This window comes from Moschus berezovskii, chromosome 15 (genome assembly GCF_049115385.1).
Source record: "Moschus berezovskii isolate FMDL1 chromosome 15, NW_MosBer_1.0, whole genome shotgun sequence".
NCBI lineage: Eukaryota > Metazoa > Chordata > Mammalia > Artiodactyla > Moschidae > Moschus > Moschus berezovskii.
Window position 1 is genome coordinate 32,284,413 of NC_142474.1, and position 12,848 is coordinate 32,297,260.

Here is a 12,848-nt window from a genome sequence, read left to right on the forward strand (position 1 = left end):
TTGTAGGAATATGTATTTTCTATGAAACAAAATTTTGAATGGAAAAAAAAAAAGATGCAGTCTGTAAACAAGTAACTTTTCTCAAATAGGTCCCACACAGAAAAGGTACCTCCCCCCTCAGAGTGCAGTGCAGCTCTGCCAATGCGCAGCTAAGCCAGGGTCACCCACCGAGGGGGCTGCTCAGCCCTCTCCATCGGCGTGCATGTCCACCCACAGACCCTCCTGCATCAGAGGTACCTGTCCCTTCAGGTCACTGACCCACATCACAGTCCAACAGGGCTGCAGTGACTGCTCAGTCCCACTCCTGTGTGGGTGCAGTGGGGGACAAGAGTATGACGACACAGACAAGAGCAAGTCCATGGCAGACGTCAACCATCGCTTTATTAAGGCGCAGAGTGGTTTGCCAGTCAGAGGGGCTGAGTCATTCACTCCACAGATCCTCGCCGCGCTCCACTTGTGGGTGACACTGAAGGTGGAGGCTCTCTCTGAGATCCACAGCCACACTCACATCTGCCTTGGAGGGTGAGACGTGTGTGCAGAGAGTGTGGCTCAGAGCGCGGGGCTGGCTCCAGCAGACCCTGGGCTCTGGCAGGGGTGCTGGCAGGCAGGCACTGGAGGGCAGGGACATCTCCCCCATCCCTCCCAGCCCAAACTATGGCTTTGCTATCCTACTGCCACTTGAGTGGGTGTGGAGGGCCCTCTCCCCACCCCTCACTCCGCAGGCCCGCGTGCTTCACTGTGGGGGGAGACGAAGGGAAAGCCCTGGAGAAAGCAGAGCAACCCCGCACCCTATGCCTGGGACCAGGCCAGACCTCAGGAGCTCTGAACCCCCCAATCACTCCTCCTCAGCTCTTCCCAGCGATGGGTCTTCTCAGGTTGAGGCTGGTCACTCAGAAGTGAACCCGGAGAATGTCCTGGCTGGCGAATGGCTGCTGGCAGGCTGTGCATGTCATGGCCAGGGAGCGCTGCTTCTCACTCAGGCAGGGCCGGCACAGGAGGTGACCACAGGGAAGCTGGTATGCAGACTCCCTTTTGAAGTAGGGAGAGAACACTCTTTTGCAGGATGTGCATTCAGGGCCCAGGCTGCTCCCAGACTGCTCTGGTGAATCAGGGAGGAAAACAGACCAGGGTTAGGTAAAGTGGTCCCTGGTCCAGACTCTATCTGGGAGGCAGGGCATGTGCCTGGAGTAGAATAAGAAGCTTCTATACCCTGCACCCCTGCAGTAGCCTGGCTTCCTCTGTCCCTAGGTCACGCCTGACTGATCAGCGAGGAAAGGGTTCTAGGGAGCCTGAGAATCTGGGGAGCCTCCTCTTGATCATCAGTGCTGCAATGAATGCTCAAGAAAAGCTGGCTTTGGAGGGCTGCTGGGCAGCACTGGGCCCTGCCTGTGGCTCTCCAGCAAGATGGACTTTCCCCTGGATAGGCTGCCAAGGTCAGAGCAAGGCACATGCTCACCCTGACAACCCTGATAAACTGCAGGAAAGGTGAGATGTGACAAGCAGAGGAAAAAGCAAAATATGGTGTGATATAGCCAGGCTGAGCAGGTCAAGAGGGGACGGAGGTCACCAGAGGGGCAGGGCTGAGATCTGTCTGTGGCAGACCTGCCTGCTGAACCTGGCCCTGCATCACAGCAGCTCCCCTCCCAACCCGTCCGTCAGCCCCCTTCTTGTGCTTCAGGCTCTCTCCTTCATGCTTCCCAAAAGGTTTCCTGAATGAAGGCCACAGTGGGCAGATCCTGCTACCCCTCCTCCCCAAGCTATACCTGCCGCTCTTCCTTCTCTCATGGTCCTTGCCTAGGGTTGCTGCTCTCTCTCCATCAATCCACACCCACCTGGAAAGGACAAGGATGGCCTCTTGAGTGAAGAGCCATAAGAATGAAAGGGAGCCAGCCATTCATGAGTGAAAGAGACACCAAGTACAAAGAGAGGCTGGTCCATTAAAGAAACAGAAAAGACAGAGGTGTGATGCGAAAGAGTGCGGCTTCGAAAGTATGGCAGAACACGCAAGACCTCACAGGCAGCAATTTCTACTCTATTCCAAGTTAAACAGGATATCTTGGAAGAATTCTAAGAAGTGGAATATCATGATCTGGCTGACCTTATAAGAAGATCCTGAAGGCTCCTGTGAGAGGACGGGCAGGGTGAGGGCGCTGCGGAGGAGCAGCAAACGCTGCTACAGGAATCTGGGGGAGCAGTGCAGGAGCCAGGGCCAAGGTGGCAGCGAGAGTGATGGAGCAGAGAGGACCTCCCTGAGATCTACTTTGGAGGAGTGTAAAAAGGACTTGATGAACAGAACGTCAGGAATGTTGACGGAAACCAAGGATGACCTCCCATGTTATGGGCTTGACCACGGGGTAGAAGATGCTTGCTCTTTACCAGTGATTGGATGATGGGGGCGCTTTGGAGGACAATCTTTGGAGGCGCCTGCAGTTCTGAGTTAGAAATTCACTTAAGATATCCATGAGTTTCCCCTATAGGGGTGCCAAGTAGCTGTAAGGGAGGTCAGGGTCTGAGTTCCAAGAAGAGGCAGGAGCTATACATGAACACGGGCAGGCACTGGCCAAGTGGGCTCTCAGAGTGACAGAGAGCATAGCGAAGAGGGTCCAAGCCCAGAGTCTGGAAGAGAAGAAAGAATCAGCAATGGAAACTGAAGACATACTGTTGAAAATTGGAGAAAAAGAGCATAACATGGGGAAGGCCAAGACAGAAGGTGTTTCAGGAAGGACGGAGAGGTTAGCCACAATAAATGCTGCCAAGAAGGTAAGTGACCATCGAATCTGGGGTCATGGAAACTGCTGGTCACCTGGATGAGACAGGTTCTGGGAATGATCAGGATGCAAACATAATCAGAGAAACAGGGAGGTGGGGGCAAGAGGCAGAAAAGGTAAGTTGGCCTGGGATCCAGGCAATGAGAACAGACTCAGTTTAGACAGGCAAGAGAAAGAAAATGTACACCTTATCATTAGCCCCACCAGATTTCACCTTGTAAAAAATGCTCCAGGTTCTCCTGCTTTGTATCCTGACTGAGTCTATCGTCCACTGCGGTCCCAAGTTCATTTTAGGCAAAACTTGAATCAGTAAGCTACCACTATTCTAAGATGTTGGTTAATAGGGAGGGATGAAGAAGACATACTCAACTAGAAATCACTCTCCACATTTACATAAAGTACCACAGACGCAAGACGGGAGACAGACTACATTAAAAAAAAAAACAAGCAAAAAGGAAGAAACAAACAAATGTCCTCAGAACAGAGTAATTAACATTAGATCTTACCAAAATCACCAAGTCCCAACACCACAGAATTACTAAGAATTAAATAAAGAAATTCTTTCCTGTGAAGAGTTACACTTCATAGGCAACCCCTCAATTCCCCCTAGAAAAGGAACTGCCTGGCTGTTGGAACTAGGGGAGCCTGGGTGTGGAGGTCCACAGAGTCCAACAGGCATGGCCCAGCATTCTGTTCCAGGGTCTGAGGAGATGGACAGGGCCCCTCTTACCCGAGCTGGTGCCAGGCCTCCAGGAAGTACTGCTCCCTCTTGTGCTGAGGTGCTGGAGCTGTCCCCTGGTCAGCCGAGCTGTGAAGGAGGGCATGGAGCCAAGGGTTGATGTCAAGGCAATTTCCAAGCTTTGTGACAGTTTTTGCTCATGGGACACTGGGCCTGTTAAGAGATACACAGACCACAATATTCAGAGAGAGTTCTGGCAAAAGAGAAAACCAAAACACAAAGTCCTCTGAAGACCACAAAACAGTGTTTCTTCTTCTTTTTTAAACATTCTCATTTTATTTATGTATTTGTCTTTGGCCAAGCCGCACAGTGTGAGGGATCTCAGTTCCTCGACCAGGGATAGAACATGTGAGCCCTGCAGTGCAACTGTGGAGTCCTAACCATTAGACTGCCAGGGAAGTCCCACAGAATGGTACTTTTAACTTCAAATAGACACAAACATAAAGAAAGTCCTCCTTAGTTTCCACTAATAGACTGTGATAACAGGATACCAAGAGGTAAAGCCCTGGGGTTCCTGGCAGTTCTTACCCATCTCACATTGCTTTCAGGATTCCTGGGCTCTTTGCCAGCTTTCCTCCTCCTGTACAAATTACTGGGCAGGCCCGGGCCACCTAGTGGCTCACCTGCAGAACTGCACCCTACTTTCTGAAGGCGTCCCTACCTGCCAAGGAAATAACTGGGGTAAGCAAATGCCCAGCCTTTGCTCCTTGCCCCCACTCCCTCCTCAACAGCCTTAGTCTGTTCGTTCCCATCTGCTAGTTCCTCAGCTCTGCAGGGCAGGGCCACTGGCCTGCACTCTCTCGGTGTTCGAATCTTCTCGCCTCCTTAGGTAAAGCAAAGCAGTTATTATTGAGTGGAATAATGAAGACCTCTCTACCCATTTCACTATCTAGAGGGCCTTCTCTGGATATGGCCTAAGGGTGAAGGCAGCAGAGGATGGGGACAGCTGCCCAAAAAAGAACCCCAGAGATTTGCCAGATAGCAGGATTCCCCAAAGTGGTACCCTAAAAGTACCCCAAAGTAGGGAGTGGAATGTTTGTTCTACAGTATGTAGGATATAGGATATCGGCCTGAGGCCTTGAAGGAGAACTAGTCAGCATGCTCCTGTGTCACCAACAGATCTCTTGAGGCTAACACCAATGGAGACTTCCACAAACATCAAGGTCTAAGCACCTTTCTCTTCATCTTGCCCCACTGTACCTCAGATGCTTCCAGGAGTTTTTGGGGGTCTTGTTAACTAAAATTTACACTCAAAGTCAGAGAAGATACAGATGTAATCTTTAAGTTATGATCTGAATAACCCTTTTAGACTAAGAGAGGAACTTTAAAGAATGGTAAATTCTAAACGGACTAGTTTTCTTAAGGGAAAAAAAAGTTGTCAGAACTTTCTCCAAAAGCACCACCAAGCACTGACAAACACAGGGGAATTTTACCAAAATGCAAAGTGTAAATGATTCTAAAACTATTAAGTTGTTCCAGAGTTTAGAAAAGGAGAATTTCCTAATTCTTATGAACAAATCATCGAAACCAAAACCTGACCAAAGATGGTGTGCACTTGTACACACACACACCCAACTGCAGTTCAATCTCATTAATGAATGCAAAAATCCTAAATAAAAACACTAGCAAACAGAACCAAGAAGTACACTAAAAGATGCATGAACAAATTTTCTTACAGGAATATAATAGTTCAATATTAAGAAGTATACTTTACTGCATTATCGTTGTTGTTCAGTTGCTAAGTCGTGTCCAACTCTTTGTGATCCCATGGACTGCAGCACGCCAGGTTTCCCTGTCCTTCAGTATCTCACATAGTTTGCTCAAACTTATGTCCATTGAGTTGGTGATGCCATCCAACCATCTCATTCTCTGTTGCCCTCTTCTCCTGCCCTCAATCTTTCCCAGCATCAGAGTCTTTTCTAATGAGTTGGCTTTTTGCATCAGGCCAAAGGATTGGAGTTTCAGCTTCAGCCTCAGTCCTTCCAATGAATATTCAGGGTTGATTTCCTTTAGGATTGACTGCTTTGATCTTCTTGCTGTCCAAGGGATTCGAAAAAGTCTTCTCCAGCATCACAATTTGAAAGTATCAATTCCTCGGCACTCAGCTTTTTTTATGGTCCAACTCTCGCACCCATACATGACTACTGAAAAAACTATAGCTATGACTATATGGATCTTTGTTGGCAAAGTGATGTCTCTGCTTTTTAATATGCTGTCAAGGTCTGTCATAGCTTTTCTCCCAAGCAGCAAGCATCTTTTAATTTTGACTGTAGTCACCATCTACAGTGATTCTGGAGTCCAAGAAGATAAAATCTACCACTGTTTCCACTTTTTCCCCCTCAAAAGATATACAAATATGCCATGAAATGATGGAACCTGATGCCATGAAATTATTTTTTTGAATGTTGAGTTTTAAGCCAGTTTTTCACTCTTTCTTTTACCCTCATCAAGAGGCTCTTTAGTTCTTCACTTTCTGCCATTAGAGTGATATCATCTGCCTATCTGAAGTTGAAGATTTCTCCTGGCAATCTTGATTCCAGCTAGGTGACACAGTGGAAAAGAATTCACAGGCCAATGCAGGAGACTTAGGAGACGTGGGTTTGACCCCTGGGTCAGGAGGATCCTTTGGAGTAGGAAATCACAACCTACTCCAGTATTCTTGCCTGGAAAATTTCATGGACGGGGAGCCTGGTGGGCTACAGTCCATGGGGTTGCAAAGAGTCAGACTTGACTGAGCATGTACAAGGATGTGAGTAAGAATGTGGCACAAAATCAATCACTTTACTGCATTAAAAGATCTAATGACAAAAAATCATAATATCATCTCTACTGACATTGAAAAGGTATCAGACAAAATTCAATCTTGGGTAAAAACAATGAATAAAATAGGAATCACTGGTGTGGGAAAGTGTCTGAAGCCCCCAGTGAACACCAACTCTGATCCTCATGTCCTTTGAGTGTGAACTGGATTCAGTGGCTTGCTTCCTACAGAATACAATAAAAGTGATGTCACTCTGTGATTAGCTTCTACAAGACTGACTTCCATTTATTTGCACATGCTGGTTTATATAGCTACCATGTTGTTTGCTGCCCTTGAGAAGCCCACGTGGCACGGAATTGAGGGCAGAATCCAGCCACCAGACAAAAAGGAAGTGAAGTCCGCAGCGCAACAGTTCAGCAAGGAACTTAATCCTTCCCTTGAGATGGCTGCAGCCCTGCCAATACTTTGATAGCAGCCTTGAGACACCCTAAAGCAGACAATCTAGCTAAGCGATGCCTGGATCCCTGAGGGAGAAGCTATAATAAATGTGGGATTCTTTAAACTAGTAAATTTTGGTATAATTTAAGCTGGCAAAGCACAAAACAAAGTGCCAGTGCCAAGAGTCACCCAGGAGGAGTAGAGACAACAATGGGCTTGGACACAGGAAAGGGGATTACCTGATGAACAATCCATGAGCTCATTGGCAGCTTTCATTTTCTTAGCAGTGTGCTCTGAGGTAGAGGGTGAGACCAGAAGGCTTGTGGTAGAAAGACAGGAAGCATTTAAGCCAAGGCTACTGTCTGGGCCATGTTCGGCCTGCTCCATCTTCCTTTTCCGAGAGGGCAGAGCAATGGAAGAAGGGGTCACTGCCAATGCAGTCTGTGCTCTCCCGAGCAGGTAGCAGCCAGGGATGGAGTGCTGGAGCAGGAAATGGTCGATCCGCGCCTTCAAGGAGGGGTGAGGCAGGGGCTGGGAGTGTGGAGTAAAGGCTACTCCTGTGAAAGGGTCACTGGGCACTCGGCCCCATGTGGCTTCACTGCGGTTACACTTCTCTAGCGTGCTCTGGTCAATGACCTTGCCTGAGGGCAGCAGCATGGGGAAAGGCATGATCTCCAGGGTGATGGGATCTAAGAACTCTTCAGGTATATCCCGAATTACCTCAGCCAGCTCCTGTAGGCTAGAGGGGGCCTGCTGGCCCTCAGACTGGCCTCCAGAATCACAGTCACTCTCCATGGGCAACGCTGGGGCATGTAAAGACAAGTCCTGAGGGAGGCTCTCTGAGGCAACCAGCAGGACACTGTCTATCACTTCCTGAGAGCAGGTTTTGGCTGGCTGACCCCATACCTCCAACCTCCTGATACAAGGGATACCACCACCTGTCACATGGGTGATACAGATCTTGAGATGGGCCACATGACTAAGAGAAAGAGCCCCTTTATTCCAGAGCTCTTGGGCCACCACAGCAGGGGAAGGGAGCGTGGCTTCCATTGGGCCGAAAGGTGGCCTGGCCTTGAAGCCCCTGTGGCTAAACACCACTTGGCTCTGGTTTTTCAACAAGACTTTGCCCACCAAAGTGAACGCTTCCTTGTCTGGAATGGATGGCTCATCTGGGCCTGGGGTCCGGCAATCAGGGGTATTCCAAGATGCTCTGCTGGATAAGGCAGATGTGTACATTTCCAGGCCAGTGACATTCTGGCCTCCCCCAGCTGAGAGATCTATGTTAATCCTACAGATTTCCACATTGAAGGGAAAGGAAACTGTCACATAGACCGGTGGCTTAATGAAATACTCTGTCCTAAAACCATGACTTCTCTTCGTGAGGTCTTCAGAGATGAGATTTTCTACTTCATAGCCATCAGCTGATATCTAGATTTAATGACAAAAATGAGACACATTGATTTGAAGAGCTCTAAATCAAGGTGAGTTTTCAAGAACCTGTCACTTCTAGTAAAACTCTAAAGAAAATCTGAAGGTCCTCATTTGAAATTTCCTCTATTATATCAAATTTTCCTGGGTTTTCTTTTTCTTTTTTTGGCATGCATCCAAGATCAGACAAAAGGCTGAAGGCAACTGTGCCCCTAAATACTGCCCATCCTTAAAATATGAGCAACAAAATTCTGCCTAACCAACCAAAATCCCTTCAAAATAACTTCTCTATGAATAAGCAGCAGATATACAATTTTTTTAAATATTATTTTTAAATTTCAGAGGATGAAAATGTACAGATTTAGGGGGAAATGAAGATGTTCAGTGAAGTTTCCAATTTTGTATTTGGACTCTATTCAATTATAACAGTTTCCCCAGGAAGGCACAACAAAGGAGCTTCTTGTAAATCTTTGAATGATGAAACTTGGGGGAAAAAAATTTGCATAGGAACAAGGACCACAAAAGACTATGGGAAATTTAAAACAGTGAATGTGCTAAGGGTGAGACTATGAGTAGCTTTTTCTCCCTCTTAATATTTCCAAGACTTGTCATAACCAATGGAAATTTTAAGGTATCATTGTCTGAAGGAGTCAGCTTAATAATCTGGGAACCTGAAATAATGTGCTACATGCAGAAATTCCAAACTGGGGAGAAGTTCAATTCTCCCCTTGGAGTTTCCTTACTCCATGCTCTGAACTGTGGAAACATACCGTCCTTTGCACAAAAGGGGAGGCAGCTTAATTCAAATAATAAAGCACAAGGAATCCATATAACAAATATAAGCCATTATTTCTAGCATGAGAAGTTAGCAAAAACAGCAGCGACAGAATTTCTACCTTCACTCTGACCTTGAGTGAAATTAAAATTTATCATCAATGATAAATTGATGAGAACTGGAGAGAAGAGAACCCTCCACAAAAGGAGTCAGAACGCAGCTTGTAACAGTGCTGTCTGACTTTAGAGGTGCAGCCTGACCCATGCTTACCTAAATACCATCTGGTAGACTCTAAAACAATGAGGGTGAAAGCACATTAAGCCTGAATCGTCTGCATATACAAGGCAAGAAATGGGTGAAAACATGAAAAACAGATGTCATTTATTTATGTGTATATACTTGTTCTGTTTACCTTGTTGCAGTAAATTCTTGGTCTGAACTGCGGGAGGCAAAGATTTATTACCATCTTTATGGCTGAAAGGATAGCTTCCAAGCATCAGAAATAGCCTTAAATGAAAAAATAAAACTTAGTATTAGACAAGTTAAAATTCAAATCTAAACTCTTAGGAGTTGACTACTAAGAGATGAAAGTTAAACAGAATAACAACAAAAATTTAACAAACATACACTCTCATGGTCTATACTTATCCTCTTTCTATACAACATGCGATGATTACAAGGGAGATTTCTTCTGCAGATTGTGTGGTTTGGTTCTCTGGCTGACAGTTGTTCTAAAGCCCCAGTGGAGGCAAGGGCCTATCAGTTCTGCAAGGTGCTCCCAACAGGAAAGGGAGGGTCAAAAGTAGATGAGCTCAAAGTAAAAAGAGGACTACTTAGCCGGAAGGTTTAGAATGAAAAGGGTCACAGAAAATAATCACAGTGGTGCTATGCATCTTTCATTTAACACTTGTTAATGCAGTAACGTTTTATTAAAGTGAAAATAATTAGAAGAGTAAAAAATATTATTATTGAGAAACAGAAAATCTTAGAGTTGAAAAACATCTTAAAAGAACATCTAGTTTAAATCCAACTGATCCTTGAACAAGGCAGGGATTAAATTCCACACAACTGTTGAAAATCCACATATAACTTTATAGTCTGCCCTCCGTGTTGATGGTTCCACATAAGTGAATTCAACCAACCTCAAATTGTGTGGTACTGTGGTATATATTTAGTGAAGAAAATCCATATATAAGTGAACCTGCACAGTTCAAGCCTGTGCTGTTCAAGGGTCAACTGTAGTCATTTTGATGACCAATATCCAAGGAAAGGGAAATGGATGAAGGGGTCAAAAAGTACAAACTTCTACTTAAACGATAAGTAAGTTCTGGGGATGTAACATACAGCATGGTGACTACAGTTAACAATACCCTTTGCATATATGAAAGCTCCCAAGACAGCAGATCTTAAAAGTTCTCAATCAGTTCAGTTCAGTTCAGTTGCTCAGTTGTGTCCGACTCTCCGCGACCCCATGAATCACAGCACGCCAGGCCTCCCTGTCCATCACCAACTCCCAGAGTTCACTCAAACTCATGTCCACAGAGTCGGTGATGCCATCCAGCCATCTCATTCTCCCTCATCCCCTTCTCCTCCCGCCCCCAACCTTTCCCAGCATCAGAGTCTTTTCCAGTGAGTCAACTCGTCGCATGAGGTGGCCAAAGTATTGGAGTTTCAGCTTTAGCATCAGTCCTTCCAATGAACACCCAGGATTGATCTCCCTTAGAATGGACTGGTTGGATCTCCTGGCGGTACAAGGGACTCTCAAGAGTCTTCTCCAACACCACAGTTCAAAAGCATCAATTCTTTGGCGATCAGCTTTCTTCACAGTCCAACTCTCACATCCATACATGACCACAGGAAAAACCATAGCCTTGACTAGACGGACCTTTGTTGGCAAAGTAATGTCTCTGCTTTTCAATATATTATCAAGGTTGGTCATAACTTTCCTTCCAAGGAGTAAGCGTCTTTTAATTTCATGGCTGCAATCAGCATCTGCAGTGATTTTGGAGCCCCCAAAAATAAAGTCTGACACTGTTTCCACTGTTTTTCCATCTATTTCCCATGAAGTGATGGGACCAGATGCCATGATCTTTGTTCTCTGAATGTTGAGCTTCAAGCCAATCTTTTCACTCTCCTCTTTCACTTTCAACAAGAGGCTTTTGAGTTCCTCTTCACTTTCTGCCATAAGGGTAGTGTCATCTGCATATCTGAGATTTTTGATATTTCTCCCAGCAATCTTGATTCCAGCTTGTGCTTCTCCCAGCCCAGCGTTCCTCATGATGTACTCTGCATATAAGTTAAATAGGCAAGGTGACAATATACAGCCTTGACGCACTCCTTTTCCTATTTGGAACTAGTCTGTTGTTCCATGTACAGTTCTGACTGTTGCTTCCTGACCTGCATACAGGTTTCTCAAGAGGCAGGTCAGGTGGTCTGGGATTCCCATCTCTTTCAGAATGTTCCACAGTTTATTGTGATCCACACAGTCAAAGGCTTTGGCATAGTCAATGAAGCAGAAATAGATGTTTTTCTGGAACTCTCTTGCTTTCTCCCTGATCCAGCGGATGTTGGCAATTTGATCTCTGGTGCCTCTGCCTTTTCTAAAACCTGCTTGAACATCTGGGAGTTCACGGTTCACATATTGCTGAAGCCTGGCTTGGAGAATTTTGAGCATGACTTTACTAGCGTGTGAGATGAGTGCAATTGTACGGTAGTTTGAACATTCTTTGGCATTGCCTTTCTTCTCAATACACACACAAAAATGTAACTACATGAGGTGACAGATATTAGCTAAGCTTGTACACCTTAAACTTATACACCTTGAACTATACAATGTCATATGTCAATTATAGCTCAATAAAACTGAAAGAAAGAAAATGACTAATGTCCAACAGCCTTTGTTATATTCTCTATAGAGAAGCAGGGAAGCCATTAGAAACATCCCTCCCAGTGACAAGCCTCTCCAATGGATCTGAACTCCTTGGAAAGGCCAGCCATTCCATGCTTTTCCATCTAACAGACAAGGCCATGAAAAACTCCCGGTAGAGACAGGGCCATACTCTGCGGTCTTTGTGTTGTCGTGCTCAGTAGGTGCTGCTCGCAGAGGCCAGGCACACTGGGCATTCTGCAACATTTTAGTGAGCAGCTTCTGCACAATGAAGTTCTGCCATGAGACTTTTGAAGGTTTGTTATCTCAGCCTATCCCCTATGTCTGTTCCACATATGAACACAAAATATTTTTTAACATGGTTTTAATACAAGAATTTTCTAAGAAGGGAACTTCCATGTAAATTATAGGAAGATCATACTTCATTTACTTCAGGTTTTTACCAAGAGGAGTTCACTTCTGAAAACCACATCATTGAGAGAAATGCTAATATATCCGACAGTCCACATTTTAGCAGTCTGCATTCGAGATGATTCTATATGTGGGTAAAAGCTTTTGATTACTTTTTGGCCATGCCACGAGGCTTGTGGGATCTTAGTTCCCCAGGGATAGAACCTGTGCCCAGGCAGTGAAAGAGCCAAGTCCTAACCACTGAGCCACAAAGGAATTCCCTTGATTACTCCTTTATGTCTTCCAGTATGGTCATATCCAAACATTCACACATGAGAATAAATTTTCACACTTTAAAATTTCTACTTTAAAAAAAATAAAAAATAAAAAAAATAAAATTTCTACTTTAAATTACTATTAAGTCTTTTGTGTGCACACATATGTGTTTGTTTTACAACTACATAGCAAGGTTATATTATCTTTGACTTTAAATTCAGGACTGTACATTACAAAATATGTATTATTAAAAGAGAAAGATGAATCTGATGGAGTAGAAAATCCTTGGCCTAAAGTCTCCCAGTCTTTGTTCAGAACCTGTGCTGAAAACTCCTTGTTCTTCTCATTTTTGGAGGCACACATGCTGTCTCTTTGCCAGTCTTCTA

General features: G+C 45.2%; 1 protein-coding gene across 6 annotated transcripts in view; it reads right to left on the bottom strand.

The window, feature by feature from the left end:
- Nucleotides 1–355: 355 nt before the first annotated feature.
- Nucleotides 356–12,848, bottom strand: part of UBOX5 (U-box domain containing 5) — a 48,035-nt gene continuing 35,542 nt past the window's right edge. For 4 of the 6 annotated variants that reach the window (XM_055432532.2, XM_055432518.2, XM_055432525.2 and 1 more), the window contains 4 exons: nt 9,322–9,416; nt 6,946–8,134; nt 3,499–3,660; nt 356–1,099 (listed from right to left, as the gene is read on the bottom strand). In XM_055432532.2, coding sequence (XP_055288507.1) covers nt 891–1,099; nt 3,499–3,660; nt 6,946–8,134; nt 9,322–9,375 — 1,614 coding nt within the window. In that variant the 5' untranslated portion in view covers nt 9,376–9,416 and the 3' untranslated portion in view covers nt 356–890. Of the gene's footprint in view, nt 1,100–1,763; nt 1,833–3,498; nt 3,661–6,945; nt 8,135–9,321; nt 9,417–12,848 lie in introns of all 6 variants that reach the window. The other 2 variants (XM_055432540.2, XM_055432547.2) reach the window with 2 other exon arrangements.